Below are 15,446 nucleotides of genomic sequence, written 5' to 3'. Positions count from 1 at the left end.
AGTCCAGCCATCTCCCTCTTACTCAGCTGATAGAAATCTTCCTTTTTAAACCTCCAAGTAGTTGCTCTGTTATTTGTTACTTCTCATATATTAAATCATGATCAGAATATGATCTACAAATTTTATTGTTAAAATTTTCTTTACCAGAGTCAGAATTCATTTTTAAGTACAAGTACATGTGAAAAAAAGTGTTTTTGTTGAGCAGTGAAAGCAAACCCCTGGGATGCCTGCTTCTAGAAGACAGGTTCTACAGGCTCCTTGTGCATCAGTGCTGAAGGTTCCTCTTTGCTTCTTCCTCTGAGTTGTGCCCTTCCTCCATCCTGAGGTCTTACTGTGTAGCACAGGCTAGTCTCAAATTGGAGATCTTCCTTACCCAGCCTCCTGAGATTACAGGTGTACTCCACCATGCCTAGCTCATGGTCACCCTTTAAGTAATAATAGTAGATGATGATGATGATGATGATGATAATGACGACGATGACATCCTCTTTCCAGCAGCCAGGTTTTATCTGTCACCCGGCTGGCATGGGCTGGACTGCACTGTAATTGACAGGCCTCCTCTCCCCTCTCCCTGGCCGCACATTGTTGCACTTTGTCACCTTCTCTGCCTCAGCTGATGTTCGTTACCTGCCCTGTGGCAGGAGGACAGGGGTGGGCTGGAGGAGGAAGGTCCTCCACCCTCTCCCCAGAAGCATCACCCCTGCTTCCCTGCGTGTCCCCAGCATCTAGGCCAGCACAGCTGCCACTGGAGTCCTTACAGTGTCCTCAGCGCTGCTGTGGCGTTCTTGTCCATTACCCAGGGTCCACACTCAGAGCAGGACATCCAGGCCTGACCCCTGTCCATCAGGACTGCTGCCCCAGCGGGAACACAGCAGGGCAGCGCCCCTCCACCCACTCAGGGCAAACAGGAAGCAAGCTGCATGTAGATCTGCCTTAGCAATTGAACTTTGGTCCTGGACGCTGTCCCTCAGCTCTTCAGCTCAAGGTAAACGCTCTGCCACTCGAGCCACAGCTCTACTGGTTTTCTGGTGGTTATTTGGAGATAAAAGTCTCATGGAGGGCTGGGAAGGTGGCTCAGTGGTAGAGCGCTTGCCTTGCATGCCTGAGGCCCTGGGTTCGATTCCTCAGCACCACATAAGCAAAAAGAAAAAAGCCGGAAGTGGCGTTGTGGCTCAAGTGGTAGAGCGCTAGCCTTGAGCTGAAGAGCTGAGGGACAGCGCCCAGGCCCAGAGTTCAGGCCCCACAACCGGACCCCCCCCAAAAAAAAAAGTCTCACGGACTTTACTGCCTCAGGCTGGCTCTAATCCTCAGATGTCAGCTTTCTGAGTAGCTAGTATTACAATCATGTGCCATCTTACCAGGCTAGGAATCAGGTGTTTTTTTGTTTGTTGTTTTTGTTTGCTTGTTTCTTTTGCCTGTCCTGGGGCTTGAACTCAGGGTCTGGGCACTATCCCTGAGCTTCTTTTGCTCAAGGCTAGCACTCTACCACTTGAGTCACAGCACCACTTCTGGCTTTTTCTGTGTATGTGGTACTGAGGTATGGAGCCCAGGGCTTCATGCATGCTAGGCAAGCACTCTACTACTGAGCCACATTCCCAGCCCTAGGAATTTATTTTAACAGGAACTTCCCAAGGACTAGGCATTACCCAGAATGCTTGGCGACACAGTCTTACAGTAGCACACTATGCCAGTGATTCCCTAATAACCCATAGCGCCAGACCCCAAGTGAGATCATTCAGACTATCAAAGACATCATAAAGTAAAAGAACCCTGAGTTATGCAATAAGTTAATAAAAAGCTACCCACAGCCGAGCACTGGTAGCTCACGTCTATAATCCTAGCTACTCAGGAGACTGAGATCTGAGGATCATGGTTCAAAGCAGCATGGGCAGGAAAGTCTGTGAGACTCTTATCTCCAATTAACCACCAGAAAACCAGAAGTGGTGCTGTGCCCAAAATGGTAGAGTTCTAGCCTTGAGCTGAAGAGCTGAGGGACAGAGCCCAGGCCCAGAGTTCAAGCCCCACAACCAACAACAACCAAAAAAACTATAAGCACAAAATCTAAGCATTATAAGGTAAGTTTACAAGCATTAGGAATAGAAAATATGTTAGGTTTTAAAAAAATTATATTCTGATAAATCACATATTTGCACACAGTCTAGGAAGTATGGATGAGTAGATTAAAGCATACCTCTTGTTGGATGCTGTTGGCTCATGCCTGTAAGCCCAACTACTCTGGAGGCTGAGATTTAAGGGTCAGCTTCTTAGACAAAGTCCACAGGCTCCATCTCCCAATTAGCCAGTAAAATGCCCTGCTGGTTCAAGTGGTAGAGCTGTGAGCAAGCAAGTTGAGCCAATGCATAAGGCCCTAAGTTCAAGTCCTGGTACCAATATGAGAGGAAAGGGAGGAGGGAGGAGAGGAGAGAGAGAGAGAGAGAGAGAATGCTCTTACCCAAGCAGCTGTCCAGGCTCCAGATCTGGTCCGGAGAGAGGAGCTAGAGAGATGCAGGGAGAAGGGAGCTGTGTGAGTGGATGGTAATGATGGGGAGAATGCCACAGAACTGGAACTACCACTTGCTTAATTATTAACCTTCCAATAATCAGTGCCAATCACTAAGGCAACCTAAGAAGCCCCCCTCTCTTCCAGCAGAGCGCCCAGCTTTCCTTACGAACCACTGTGTGGTTGAATTCACCTGTGGAATTCAGTTGTATTTCAGAGCTGTTGGCCTGGCGGTGGATGTGCCGGTCTGGCTGCCCAGGCCCAGTGTGGACCTGAAGATCTGCATGTTCGACCGGCTGTACCAGGACTCCATCCTCGTCCACACACGGTGAGCCCCCTGCTGGCCTGCAGGGGCACTGCGCCCCAAGCGGGCCCCTGAAGGAGGTCATCCTGGGTGACCCAGCACTATCGTGGGAGGAATGAGGGTGAAGGAGGGCAGATTTGGAGACAGAGGAAGGAAGCTAAGGAATACCAGGGCCTTGGGAATGGGACCAGGGAGGGCAAGAAAGAGAGGCTTCGAGGGAAGAAGGAAGCATCCCTGCACATGGCTTGGCCCGAGCCAGGGGAGGTCCCCTGTGGCTCTGCCTCCATGGAAGTTGTTTCAGTAAACACACTCTCACTCAGGACTACACACACATGGAACAGCAGCACAGGACACGAGCAAGGTCTGCTCTCTGAGGTCATCCAGACACAGATGACCCCAGCAGTGCAGCATGGGCAGCAGTCCTGGGGTGGGCATCTCAGGGCCACCACACCCAGGCCAGAGCTAGCACCAGGCCAGGCCGCTGCTGTGCCAAGCCCCAGCTGCTGCCACACTCCTGCCAGGGCTCCACAACCCTACTCCCCAAAGCCAGGGATTGCTGTAGCCCTAAGCAGCCTCCCCAGGGACAGGAAGTCTTCAAGACCCTGGGTGAGGCTCTGCCTTAGGGAAGGAAGCCATCTGGGAGAGCCTGGGGGGCTTAGTCAAACAGGGTCTCTTGCAGGATGTAAACAACAGGGCCACTTGCAAGATGTGAACGGCTTCCTGTTCATATGGGGTTGGGGACCAAGGGGTCTGGGGTGACACACAGGGTGGGTGGCCAGAGGGACTGAGGCGAAGTTTCTCTGTGTTGATCCTTCCCCAGGGCACATGTATCCGTGTAAATTTTGTTTCATGATTTAAAAAAAAACCCAGGGTAGAGCGCTCGCCTTTCATGCTTAACACCCTGGGTTCGATTCCTCAGCACCACATAAGCAGAAAAAAAAAAAGCCGGAAGTGGCGCTGTGGCTCAAGTGGTAGAGTGCTAGCCTTGAGCTGAAGAGCTGAGGGACAGCACCCAGGCCAAGAGTTCAGGCCCCACGACCGGACCCAAAGCCAGGCACTGGTGGGCTCACACCTGTAATCCCAGCTACTCAGGAGGCTGAGATCTGAGGATCAAAGCCAGGCACTGGTGGGCTCACACCTGTAATCCTAGCTACTCAGGAGGCTGAGATCTGAGGATCATGGTTCAAAGCCAGCCCAGGCAGGAAAGTCTGTGAGACTCTTATCTCCAATAAACCACCAGAAAACTGGAAGTGGCGCTGTGGCTCATAGTGGTAGAGCGCTAGCTATACTTGAGTTGAAGAGCTGAGGGACAGCGCCCATGCCCAGAGTTCAAGCCCCATGAACAAGAAAAAAAAAAAAATGCCTCAGTGGCTCAAAGGGCTAAATGTGCACAGGGCCACGATTGTGACCACCTGACCTGGTGCCCTGTGACCTGCCCACAGTTCAAAAGCAGCCCTGCGCCTGAAGTTTGAAGTTTGCAAGGAGCTAAGAGGACACATGGAGCTCCTGCCTGAGACGGGCTACATTCAGGCCATGTCAACCTACTCCGTGCAGCTCAAATTCTTGCCTCGGTGAGCTAAGAAAGGCGTGGGCCATAGAGGAATGGGGCTTCCAAGGCTTTCCTCTTGCTGGTCCCTTGGCAGGGCACACATCACCATGCTGTGCCACCTGTCAGAATAAGATGACCCTGGTATTGGTATGTGACCCACCTTGGCTTCTGATTGGACACAGTGGGAGCCTGCTGTCTGTGTGTGGCTTCTGATTGGACACAGTGGGTACCTGCTCTGTGTGTGGCTTCTGATTGGACATAGTGGATGCCTGCTGTATGTGGCTTCTGACTGGGCACAGTGGGAGCCCACTGTCTGTGTGTGGCTTCCAATTGGACACAGTGGGAGCCTACTATCTTTGACTGTCTTTTGTTACTCCCAGGTTCTATGTTGTACACTTAAGATTTCTTTTCCTCTGCTCTGACTTTTTTTGTTGGTGGTGGTGGTCGTGGGGCTTGAACTGAGCCTGGGCGCTGTCCCTGAGCTCTTTAGCCCAAGGCAAACACTCTATCACTTGAGCCACAGTGCCATTTCTGATTTTCTGGTGATTAATTGGAGATAAGAGTCTCATGGACTTGGGCTGGGAAGGTGGCTCAGTGGTAGAGCACTTGCCTTGCATGCTCGAGGCCCTGGGTTCAATTCTTCAGCACCACATAAGAAAAAAGCCGGAAGTGGCGCTGTGGCTCAGGTGGTGGAGTGCTAGCCTTGAGCTGAAGAGCTGAGGGACAGCGCCCAGGCCCAGAGTTCAGGCCCCATGACTGGACCCAAAAAAAAAAAAAAAAAAAAAAGAGTCTCATGGACTTTCTTGCTTGGACTGGCTTTGAACTGCAATCCTCATCTCAGACTCCTGAGTAACTAGGATTATAGGTGTGAGCCACTGACACCTAACTCTCTGCTGAATTTTATACTTCCTGTTCCAAGACCTTTGTTGTTCAACCATCTATTTGTCTATCATCTATATCATCTACCTATTATCTGTCTATCTTCTATATCTATCTCCCATCTATATTTAATTTATTGTCTATATAATCTATCATCTCTCTTCTATCACTATCATCCATCTATCTTTCTGTCTACCTAACTTTCTGTTACCTAGCTGAGTGAACTCACAGCCTCCTATTTGTTAGGCATGCCCCTAGTCCTTTTGCTTTCTTTTTTTTTTTGTCGTGGGCCTGAACTCTGGGCCTGGGCACTGTCCCTCAGCTCTTCAGCTCAAGGCTAGCGCTCTACCACTTGAGCCACTTCCAGCTTTTTCTGCTTATGTGGTACTGAGGAATCGAACCCAGGGCCTCATGCATGCAAGGCAAGCACTCTACCACTGAGCCACCTTCCCAACCCCCTTTTGCTTTCTTTTACATATAGGGTCTCATGTTTTTGCCTGGGTCAGCCTGAATCATGATCTTCCTACCTCCTAGCTGGGATGAGAGTTTGTGACTGAAATGAGCTCTCACTAATTTTGTCCAGGCTGGCCTTGAATTATGATCCTCCTGGTTTCTGCCTACTGATTAGCTAAGATTATCAAAGGCACCTTAAAGGTTCTTATAAGTGAGTGTCTTTATTCATTTAAAACACAACCACTGGAGCTGGGAAGGTGGCTCAGTGGTGGAGCACTTGCCTTGCATGCATAAGGCCCTGGGTTCAATTCCTCAGCACCACATAAGCAGAAAAAGCTGGAAGTGGCGCTGTGGCTCAAGTGGTAGAGTGTTGGTTTTGAGCTGAAGAGTTCAGGGACAATGCCCAGGCCCAGAGTTCAGGCCCCACGACCGACAAAAAAATAAAAATAAAATAAATAAAATAAAACACAACCACTGACCTTTATTTAAATGCCGCTGCTCAGAAATATGTCCATTCCACTTAGAGCAACGGGGACTTGCTGCTCACCAAGATGAGGCATCTTGAGGCTTCAGAGCCTGAAGTGCTTCCGAGTTAGCCACAGGATCTGCATGGTAGCAGCAGCATTGGTGTCACCTGAATCTCAGAGCTCCTCCATGCTACCCACTGCACAGTTCCTCTGTGTGTGTGTGTGTGTGTGTGTGTGTGTGTGTGTGTGCGTGCATATGCATGCATGTGCTGGTCCTGGGGCTAGAACTCAGGGACTGGGCACTTCCCCTCAGCTTTTTTGGTACTTTACTGCAATGAGCCACAGCTCTACTTCCAGCTTTTTAGTGGTTAAGTATAGATAAGAGTCTCACAGCTGGGTGCTAGTGGCTCATGCCTGTAATCCTAGCTACTCAGGAGGCTGAGATGTGAGGGTCAAGGTTCAAAGCCAGCTCAGGCAGGGAAGTCCATGAGAATCTTATCTCCAATAAAATCACTAGAAAAACCAGAAGTGGTGCTGTGGTTTGAGTGGTAGAGCGCTTACATTGAGCTGAAGAGCGCAGGGACAGCCCCCAAACCCAGAGATCAAGCCCCCACGACCGACAAAAAAAAAGTCTTGCAGACTTTACTGCCTAGATTGGCTTCAAACTGCAATCCTCAGATCTCAGCCTCCTGAGTAGCTAGGATGACAGGTGTGAACCACTAGCACCTGGCTCCTACATGGTTTAACAGCACCAATTTGAGGTCAGTGGGCAAAATACCTACGGAAATACAGTCAGGCCCACCTGCCTGTTGCAGACTCTCCCTTCCAGAAGATGCAGGGAAGTATTTTGACAAGGACAGCCGAGTTCTGGAGGCTCCAATGACGATCCGGGTCGCCGACCAGGTCTGTACAGGGTACTGCCCATGAATCATGGGCACCCTGGGGGACGAAGGCAAGGCCCTGCATCCCACGTGGGCTCCGGAAAGGACTTCCCCATCACTCACTTCCCGGTGGGCTATCCAAAAAGCTTGGGTTTTTGTCCACACCGCTCCTGTGTGGTGGGAAAGGGCCAGAGGAGGCCTCTGTTCCCAGCCTGCCAGGGGCCTCCACACCTCATCTGCACACGGCAAGCACATGGACACATGCACATGGACACGTGCCTCGCTGCCCTGATGCACACTGATGTGTGCACAGATACACCACACACACTGCACACTCAGCTTGTCCCTGGGTGGCTGCCTGCTCCTCCCTCTGCCACCCTGCAGCCCAAGCAGCTGGTCGGGAGGCTCATGTGAGGCGGCAGGACGCCGGTGTATCCTTGAGAGATCTTGTGTCCAGCTCAGAGGCTAGGGGAGCACATGCGGCCCTTTGCACCTCAGATAAAACCCGTGGAGTTCACTGTCCAAGCCGTCGTCACCACGTCGGACCTGGAACTCAACCCCTCGGAGGTGGACTTTGGCTACTGCACCGTCTATGAGGCCATCAGGACGGAAATCAACCTCAGCAACCACTCACTGCTGCCCCAGATGTTCGGCTTCGTCGGCCTCCCCAAGGTGCGCTGGGGTGGGGCGCTGGGCGTCAGGCAGGACACAGACACTGGGCCCTGCCACTCCCTCACTGTCCACATGGCTGCGGCCTCCCCCTCCCTCACCCCTTCCAGCTCCCTCCCTTCCTGCCTTCAGTACTTGCCATGCCTGGACCCCACAGAGGACGCCCAGGCCCATGCTCTCTGCACACGTCCACCCCATACCGCTCACCTACACGTGCACTCACCCATCCTTCCACTGGAACACACGCACGCACACACACACACATACACTGGCACACACACTTGCACACGCACTCGCCTACTCTCCCACTGGCACACACACACACACATACAACTCACCAACACTCACTCTCACACTCCCACTGGCACACCACACACACACACACACACACGCTCGCACTCGTCCACCCTCCACTCACCCACCCACACACACATTTTCCCACACACAGTAACACCCAGGACTGCCACACGTATACTCATTTAGCTCCTTGAGGGGACAAGGTTGAGAGAGTCTCGCTGTGTAGCCTGGGCTGGCTCAAAGAGCGCCCTCCTTCCCCAGCTCTGAGTCCTGGGACCAGCGGCATACCCTGCCACAGCAGCGCACACTGGCCCTCAGAGCCATGCCACTTCCCTGGGGCATGCGGCTTTTAACTTTGGTGCTGATGGTTCCAATTTCCTAGTTTGTGGATATCCAGCCCAACGATGGGTTTGGGACAATCATGCCACTGGAGACTTTGCAATTTGATGTGATCTTCCAGCCTGCCAAGGCCAGAGAGTACAACTTCGAACTGGTCTGCAAATCTGAGATAAACAGGTAAACCTGTGAGGCAGAGAGGACGTGGGGACGTGGTCCTGCTCTGAAGAGGCAGCCTTTCCCCCTCCTCCCTGGCCTGCCCCCACCCACCTACTCCCTCCCCCTCCCCCCCTCCCCCCACTTGCCCTGGATCTCACCAGGCTGACCACAGAGCAGGGTGGAGCGGAACTAGGTGGCACTGCTGGCTGGCAGGAGCCTCAGCCCAGGGTATATTTGGCCTTCCACAATGGACCAGCGGAACTTATGTGTGCATGGATACACACGAGTGTGTGCACATGAGCATGAATGTGCATGTCTCTGAGCATACACTATGTGACCGTGTATGCAGTATGTGATCATGTATGCATAAGTATGCATGGACATGAGTGTTAGAGCATGTGTGCAAATGTGGGTGTAAATGTGAGCATGCATGTCTGTGTACATGGTGTGAACATGTTTGAAAGTGCAGTGAGCATGTGTGCATGTGAGTATATGCATTGTGAACACATGCACAAACATGGGTGTGTGGGCATATTCTTGAGTGTGCAGTGAACAAGCATGTGTGTGAACATGACTGCACACATGTTTGTACAGAAACATGCACACACATGTGAATAGCATGTGAACACATGTGAATACTCAAGTGTGAGCATTGTGAAAATGCATGCATGTGAACACGCAGTGAAAGTGTATAATCACACTTGGTGTAAATGAGAGTGCATACAAGCATGTATCTGTGAAAGTACACACCAGTTTATTTATTGTTGGTTGTGGGGCCTGAACTCGGCCTGGGCGCTGCCCCTTAGCTCTTCAGCTCAAGGCTAGCACCCTAACACTTGAGCCACAGAGCCACTTCCGGCTTTTTCTGCTTATGTGGTGCTGAGGAATTGAACCCAGGGCCTCATGCATGCAAGGCAAGCGCTCTACCACTGAGCCACCTTCCCATCCGTGCACACCAGTTTATATGAGCATGCAAGTGAGTTTCCTGTACAGATATGTGAGTTTGCTGTGTATGATTGTGAGCACAGGGATGTGATCCTGGAGCATGTGTGGGTTAGACGCAGGCACACAGCCACCTGGAGTCACCCGCTCCCCGGAGAAGCAGAAGTGGGTGCGGGCAGTGCGGCCAGGTCAGCTGGAGGCTGCTCCTCCCTGCTGAGGGCATCGCACTCACTGGTGGCTGTTGTGACACACTGGGCTATTTGCAGCTCAGACTCTAGAAAACGAGACTCCGAAGGACCATTTCTTCCCTTCGCCCACTGGGGACTTGGGGAGAGGCCCAGGGAGGTCACTGAGGTGTATTTCATTACATAAGGGAGGCTGATGTGGAAACTGAAGCTCTAAAAGTTGAGCTGGAGGTTTTGTGTGGTCACAGGGAGCCCCCGGGAGGAGGGGAGAGCGGGTGGACTGGCGTCATGGCTTGGGACTGCAGCACGCTGGGACAGGCCGCCTGCCCACGCCTCTGCTGTCTCCCCCCCCCCCCCTCCCGCCTACCCCATCAGCCACAATGCTAACAGGATGGCAACTCCTTTTGTTCCATTGCCCAGGCCTTCAACTGTGCTTTGTGGTAGGGGCTAGAGCTCCTGTGCCTCCCTTCAGCGATGTCCTTTGGGGTCTTTATTGACGTTTTCATGGTGTCTACCTCCTCGTTAATATTCTTTCATTTCCTTCATTGAACTACTTATAGTGTGTCTTCTAATTGATTTCATATTGAACGTCATGTATTGTCTTCGTCATTTCATTCGCCTTTTATCCTCCCATTTGCTCTTTGTATTCTTCTGGCTGTTCCAGGATCTGCTCCATCCTTCCGTCAGCCAGTTCCCTCGTCATTGTTGCTTTTCTTTTCCTCTCTTCCTCTTCCCTCTCGCTAGAGTCCTCCCCTGAGTTATGGTCAGTTTTGTGTGTGGCATGTTGTGTTGATAGTTCATGAACTTCGTGACCATTCACTCTGATTCATGCATCTGGATTCCGTTTAGGAGTTCTGTTGGGATGGGGTGCGGTGACGGGAGAATGCAGCTATCAGTTGAAAAGGTCGGGGTTGTGGGGGCAGGGAAGGGTGTGGAGGGGGTAGTTTGCCAGGGAGATCCATGGGGACAGGGAAAGGTGGGAGTCACCCCTGCATCAGAAGCCCTGTGAGTCCTGTAGCCACCTCCTGGCCATGCTTGGTGTGAGTATGTCTGCTGTGACTGCTGTGTGTCGGTGAGGCTGGCTGGGAAAGCTCCCAGACCAGAGCCTGCGGCCGCTGTGACCAGTGTGGCTACACTGCAGGAGTCCTCTGCTAGGCACCCCTCAGCAGTCTTTTCTCTTGGTTGGTGTGAAGTGGAGCTCTCTCTCTTGTAGTCTGTTTGGTGCACTCTCTTGAAGTGGAGTTGTGTGCCAAAGGCCTCCATCTCTGTGATCAGAGGGAGCCTGGTTCATCCTGGTCACAACTCTGCCATCTTGATTCTTCTGGCCTAGGCTCTACCTTGGAGTCACCAAATCAGTCACACACACATATCCCTCACAGGGGTGGGGCCTCCCTCCCCTCAGTTGTCCTGCACTGTGCCTTTGTCAGAGTCAACTGACTCTGTCAGTGTGGTCTCCTTCCTTCTCTTTGGTTCCTTATAAGAGACCAGGGCTGGGAAGGTGGCTCAGTGGTAGAGCACTTGCCCACCATGCATGAAGCCCTGGGTTCCATTCCTCAGCACCACATACACAGAAAAGCTGGAAGTGGTGCTGTGGCTCAAGTGGTAGAGTGCTAGCCTTGAGCAAAAGAAGCTCAGGGACAGTGCCCAGGCCCTGAGTTCAAGCCCCAGGACTGGCAAAAAAAAAAAAAAAAAGAGGTGACTTTTGAGTTTTATTTACGATTTTGTGCCTATAATAGGGCTTGAACTCTCATGTGTCTTTTCTGCTTCAAGCTGACATGGTATCCCTTGATCCACAGCTTCACTTCTGGCTTTTTGCTTGTTAACTGCAGGTAAGAATCACAGACTTGCCGGGCGCTGGTGGCTCACGCCTGTAATCCTACCTACTCAGGAGGCTGAGATCTGAGGATCGAGGTTCAAAGCCAGCCCGGGCAGGAAAGACCATGAGACTCCTATCTCCAATAAAACCACCAGAAAACTGGAAGTGGCGCTGTAGCTCAAGTGGTAGAGCGCTCACCTTGAGCTGAAGAGCTGAGGGACAGCGCCCAGGCCCAGAGTTCAAGCCCCACGACCGACCAAAAAAAAAAAAAAAAAAAAAGAATCACAGACTTGGGCTGGGAAGGTGGCTCAGAGGTAGAGTGCTTGCCTTGCATGCATAGGCCGTGGGTTCGATTCCTCAGTACCACATAAGCAAAAGAAAAAAAGCTGGAAGTGGTGTTGTGGCTCAAGAGGTAGAGCACTAGCCTTGAGCTGAAGAGCTGAGGGACAGCGCCCAGACCCAGAGTTCAGGCCCCACGACCGGACCCTAAATAAATAAATAAATATGTAACACAAACCAGAAATACACAACGCTAGTGTATCTTCCCAGGTTGTTACCAGAACTCTGGCAATGCAGGCACAAGTCCTGTGTCCCTGTGGCATGGCCAGCCCTCCTGTCCCATAGACCAACACCTTGCTCAGGCACTTGTGGGCTCCTGCACTTGGGCCAAGGAGCACAGACAGCCCGCACACTGCCTCCCTGACTCCCTCACCCCGCCCTTTCACTGCCAGGTGCTTCAAGGTCTCCTGCCGGGCCGTGGGGGTCCTTCCACCCCTGGAGCTGTCCCACTACCAAATCAAGTTCCCAGCCACCCCACTGTATGACACTTCTGTGGCCACGCTATACGTCATCAACTCTCACCTGAGCATGAACAAGCTGACACACTCCCTGCCCCGCATCGGCTCGGAGGAAGCCACCCCTGTGGGCCCGACGTCGTTTGAGTTCCTCCCGCCCCCCAACTCACCCATCACCATCTCACCTTTAGTGGGGACTGTATTGCCAGGAAAGGTAAGTATGGGCCTGCGTGCAGGCCCACCTTAACCGCAGGGATTCAACCCAGGCAGGGCCAAGAGCCTGGACGCACTCTATGCACCTGACCCAACAGTCAAGAGGCACTGCCTGGGGCTGCAAGCAGGGGTAGACCCTGAGTCCATGAGACTCTATCTCTAAGTAGCTAGCAAAAAGCTGGACCAGAGGTGTGGTTTAAGAGGTAGAATGACAGCTAAGAGCAAGAAAGCTGGCTTTCTTGCTGGCTGTTTGTTTTTTTTTTTTTTTTTTTTGGGGGGGGGTCCGGTCGTGGGTCCTGAACTCTGAGCCTGGGCGCTGTCCCTCAGCTCTTCAGCTCAAGGCTAGTGCTCTACCACTTGAGCCACAGCGCCGCTTTCAGTTTTCTGAGCAGTTTATTAGTTTATTATTGCCTGGGCTGGCTTTGAACTGCGATCCTCATATCTCAGCCTCCTGAGTAGCTAGGATTACAGATGTGAGCCACCAGCCCCTGGCTTGAGAACTGAGGTTTGAAGCCAGCTTCAAAGTTCTCATGGACCAGCAAAGTTCTCGAGACTCTCATCTCCAATTAACCACCAAAAAGCCGGAAGTGAGGCTGTGGCCCAACTGGTAGAGATGCCAGTCTTGAGTGAAAAAGCTAAGGGACAGTGCCCAGACCCTGAGTTGAAGCCTCAGAACTAACACACATAAACACACGCATGTGCACGTGTGTGCATGCACATACACACACACACAGGAAATACAATTCTTTCATTAAGTTTATCAAATGCATTTGTCACTGTCGTATCCCACAGTGGGTGGCTGTGGTTTGTGTGCCCTGTCCAGGCCTCCTGCCCACATGGCCGCATCCCTCTCTTCCTTCTCCTCTCCTTTCCTCCTTCCACTCTTCTCTTCCAGTCACTCCTCTTCTCCCTCTGTGCCCTCACATCACCCCCTACACCCTGGCCTTCTGGAGCTCTGGGGAACGTCAGCCAGCTGCCATGGGCCAGGGCTAGGCCCTGAGCTGAGGGGACTTGCTGGACTTAGTGGATTTCCACAGTGCCAGGCTCATTTACCTTATGTGTGTCTCCTGCTGCTGAGACTTGAACTTAGTTCCTCTTGCTCTGCTCAGCTTTCTTGCGCATTGCTGGCACTCGATCTGTTGAGCCATACCTCCAGTCCAGCTTTTTGCTAACTAATTGGAGACAGAGCCTCATGGGCTTTTCTGCCCGGAAATCTTCCAAGTCCTTATCTCCCAAGTGGCTAGGACTACAGGGCATGAGCCAGTAGTACCTGGCTCCATGTTTGTTTCTTGCTGGGCCTTCTGACAGTATGCGGTGCTGATCCATCCAAGAGTCTGCACTCAGCATTTGTCCCACAAGACCCCATCCTATGTCGGGGAGCAGCCCACCCACCCCAGGTCCTACAGGCCCTGGCCAAGACCATTAGCCTGGGCTGACCTGCCCAGGAGGATCTGGACTGGGTGAGAAAGGAGGAAGACTGAGGCCCACCACTGCCCTTGGGTCCCTGCGTCTCCCCACAGCGATGCCTGGTCCAGGTATCCTTCAGGCCTGTGCTGTCCCACGAGGCGATTGTGGGAGAAGCCGTGCAGATCATGACCAAGGAGATGGAAAGCAAGGTGGTGAATGCAAACTCATGGGACCGCCTGGGCCTCCTGGGTAGCTTGGGGTGGGGTGTACACTGAGGGGCGTCCATGCCTGGGACCAGCCCTCAATCGTCCAGCTCTGCAGCAGGAGCCCTGTGCCCAGTGGCCTGCACTTCTGTGCAACAAGGCCTTGCAGTTCCATAGTACGCACATGAATGAGGAACACCGGCTCTGCTGGCCTGCAGAGCAGAGGCCTGTGACATCGCCGCAGCCTACCCGCCCTGTCTCCATTGCTTACCCCCCTCCACCGGCAGTCAGCCTTCCCTAGGGCTTCCTTGGTTCTGGGGCCTTTGGCTGCACACCTCAACCTGAGGCTCCCATAATTCCAGAGTTGGCCAGGCCTTCTGGGCTGGCTCTGGAAGAGCGGGTGGTGGGAGCCTCCTGGCCAGGTGAGAGGGTCCCTGGGAAGCCCACAGTAGCCTCTGCTCCCTCAGTTCCGGAAGGACACGTTTGCCCTGAAGAAGGACCTGTGGAAGCAGACAATGTCCGCAGTTCGGATCCACACGAAGGACCGGCCGACCCGCATGTCCATTTCCCATGTGGCAACATTACACAAGCAGGGGCCTGTGAATAGGTGGGCAAAAGGGCTGCCTCGTCCTGTCTGGCCCGGCTTCGACAGCTGCCACCAGGCCCAGTGATCCCACAGAGGACCTGGGCACAGAGCACAGCCTGGTGGCTGGAGCCCAGGAGGGACCAGCCTCAGACACGGACACAGCTGCTGTTCCCGTCCACAGCTCCCCACTGGCTCCCACACACTCCATACCTGATGCCAGCCCTCCTAGTGCCCAGGGGCACCCAGAAGGCCCTCAGGGCCCTGGACCCCCTGCCAGCACTGAACATGCCTGTGTGGACCTGGGAATACAACTCTGTAGTTTGGTGCTTAAGCCACTACCTCCCCTGTCCTGACCAGCACCCTGGAGCAGGAAAGGTCCCCACAAAAGCCACCAAAAATGCCAGGCTGTCAGACAGAGGCAAGCAGCCATTACCTAGGCCCTGGGGTGGCCTCAGGCTGCTGCCTGGAGCACCTTTGGACTTCCCCAGAGGAAGTCACAGGAGTCGCAGGGTGCGAACATAAGTGCCCTGTGCTGGCTCATTCTAGTTCCGTCCAGTATGAAGTTGCCAAGGCCAACCTGATCAGAAATTTCCAGGGGAAGTTCGACAAGTTTGTGGTCCCCTGCGTCGTTGCCAGTGGTGACATCAAAGACTGGAAGGCATCAGAACCTTTGAGCTTCAGGTAAGGCATCCAGGGGTCTGGGGGGCCTGGCCAGCTAGGCAGAAGGGACCACCTCCCCGCTGCTGCCCAGACCTGCCACCCTGCCCTGCCCTGCACTCAGCATGCCCTGTCCCTCCCAGGTCTCC

General features: G+C 53.0%; 1 protein-coding gene and 1 long non-coding RNA gene across 10 annotated transcripts in view; one reads left to right on the top strand and one right to left on the bottom strand.

Moving 5' to 3' along the window:
- Positions 1-15,446, top strand: part of LOC138838045 (cilia- and flagella-associated protein 74-like) — a 47,515-nt gene that overhangs the window by 28,147 nt on the left and 3,922 nt on the right. For 8 of the 9 annotated variants that reach the window (XM_070037062.1, XM_070037066.1, XM_070037065.1 and 5 more), the window contains 9 exons: positions 2,707-2,828; positions 4,247-4,375; positions 6,968-7,055; positions 7,532-7,705; positions 8,382-8,515; positions 12,169-12,445; positions 13,965-14,060; positions 14,522-14,661; positions 15,187-15,321. In XM_070037062.1, coding sequence (XP_069893163.1) covers positions 2,707-2,828; positions 4,247-4,375; positions 6,968-7,055; positions 7,532-7,705; positions 8,382-8,515; positions 12,169-12,445; positions 13,965-14,060; positions 14,522-14,661; positions 15,187-15,321 — 1,295 coding nt within the window. The remainder of the gene's footprint in view (positions 1-2,706; positions 2,829-4,246; positions 4,376-6,967; positions 7,056-7,531; positions 7,706-8,381; positions 8,516-12,168; positions 12,446-13,964; positions 14,061-14,521; positions 14,662-15,186; positions 15,322-15,446) is intronic. The other variant, XM_070037064.1, reaches the window with a different exon arrangement.
- LOC138838082 (uncharacterized) lies at positions 28-2,535 on the bottom strand. The gene is made up of 3 exons (XR_011375552.1): positions 2,453-2,535; positions 2,192-2,312; positions 28-425 (listed from the first exon to the last, which is right to left on the bottom strand). It is a non-coding gene; the product is annotated as an uncharacterized lncRNA (long non-coding RNA).

Source organism: Dipodomys merriami, unplaced genomic scaffold (genome assembly GCF_024711535.1).
Source record: "Dipodomys merriami isolate MVZ:Mamm:240054 unplaced genomic scaffold, mDipMer1.0.p SCAF_28, whole genome shotgun sequence".
NCBI classification, from domain to species: Eukaryota; Metazoa; Chordata; class Mammalia; order Rodentia; family Heteromyidae; genus Dipodomys; species Dipodomys merriami.
The sequence above is the reverse complement of the archived record's forward strand: the minus strand, read 5'-3'. Positions and strand labels throughout refer to the sequence as shown.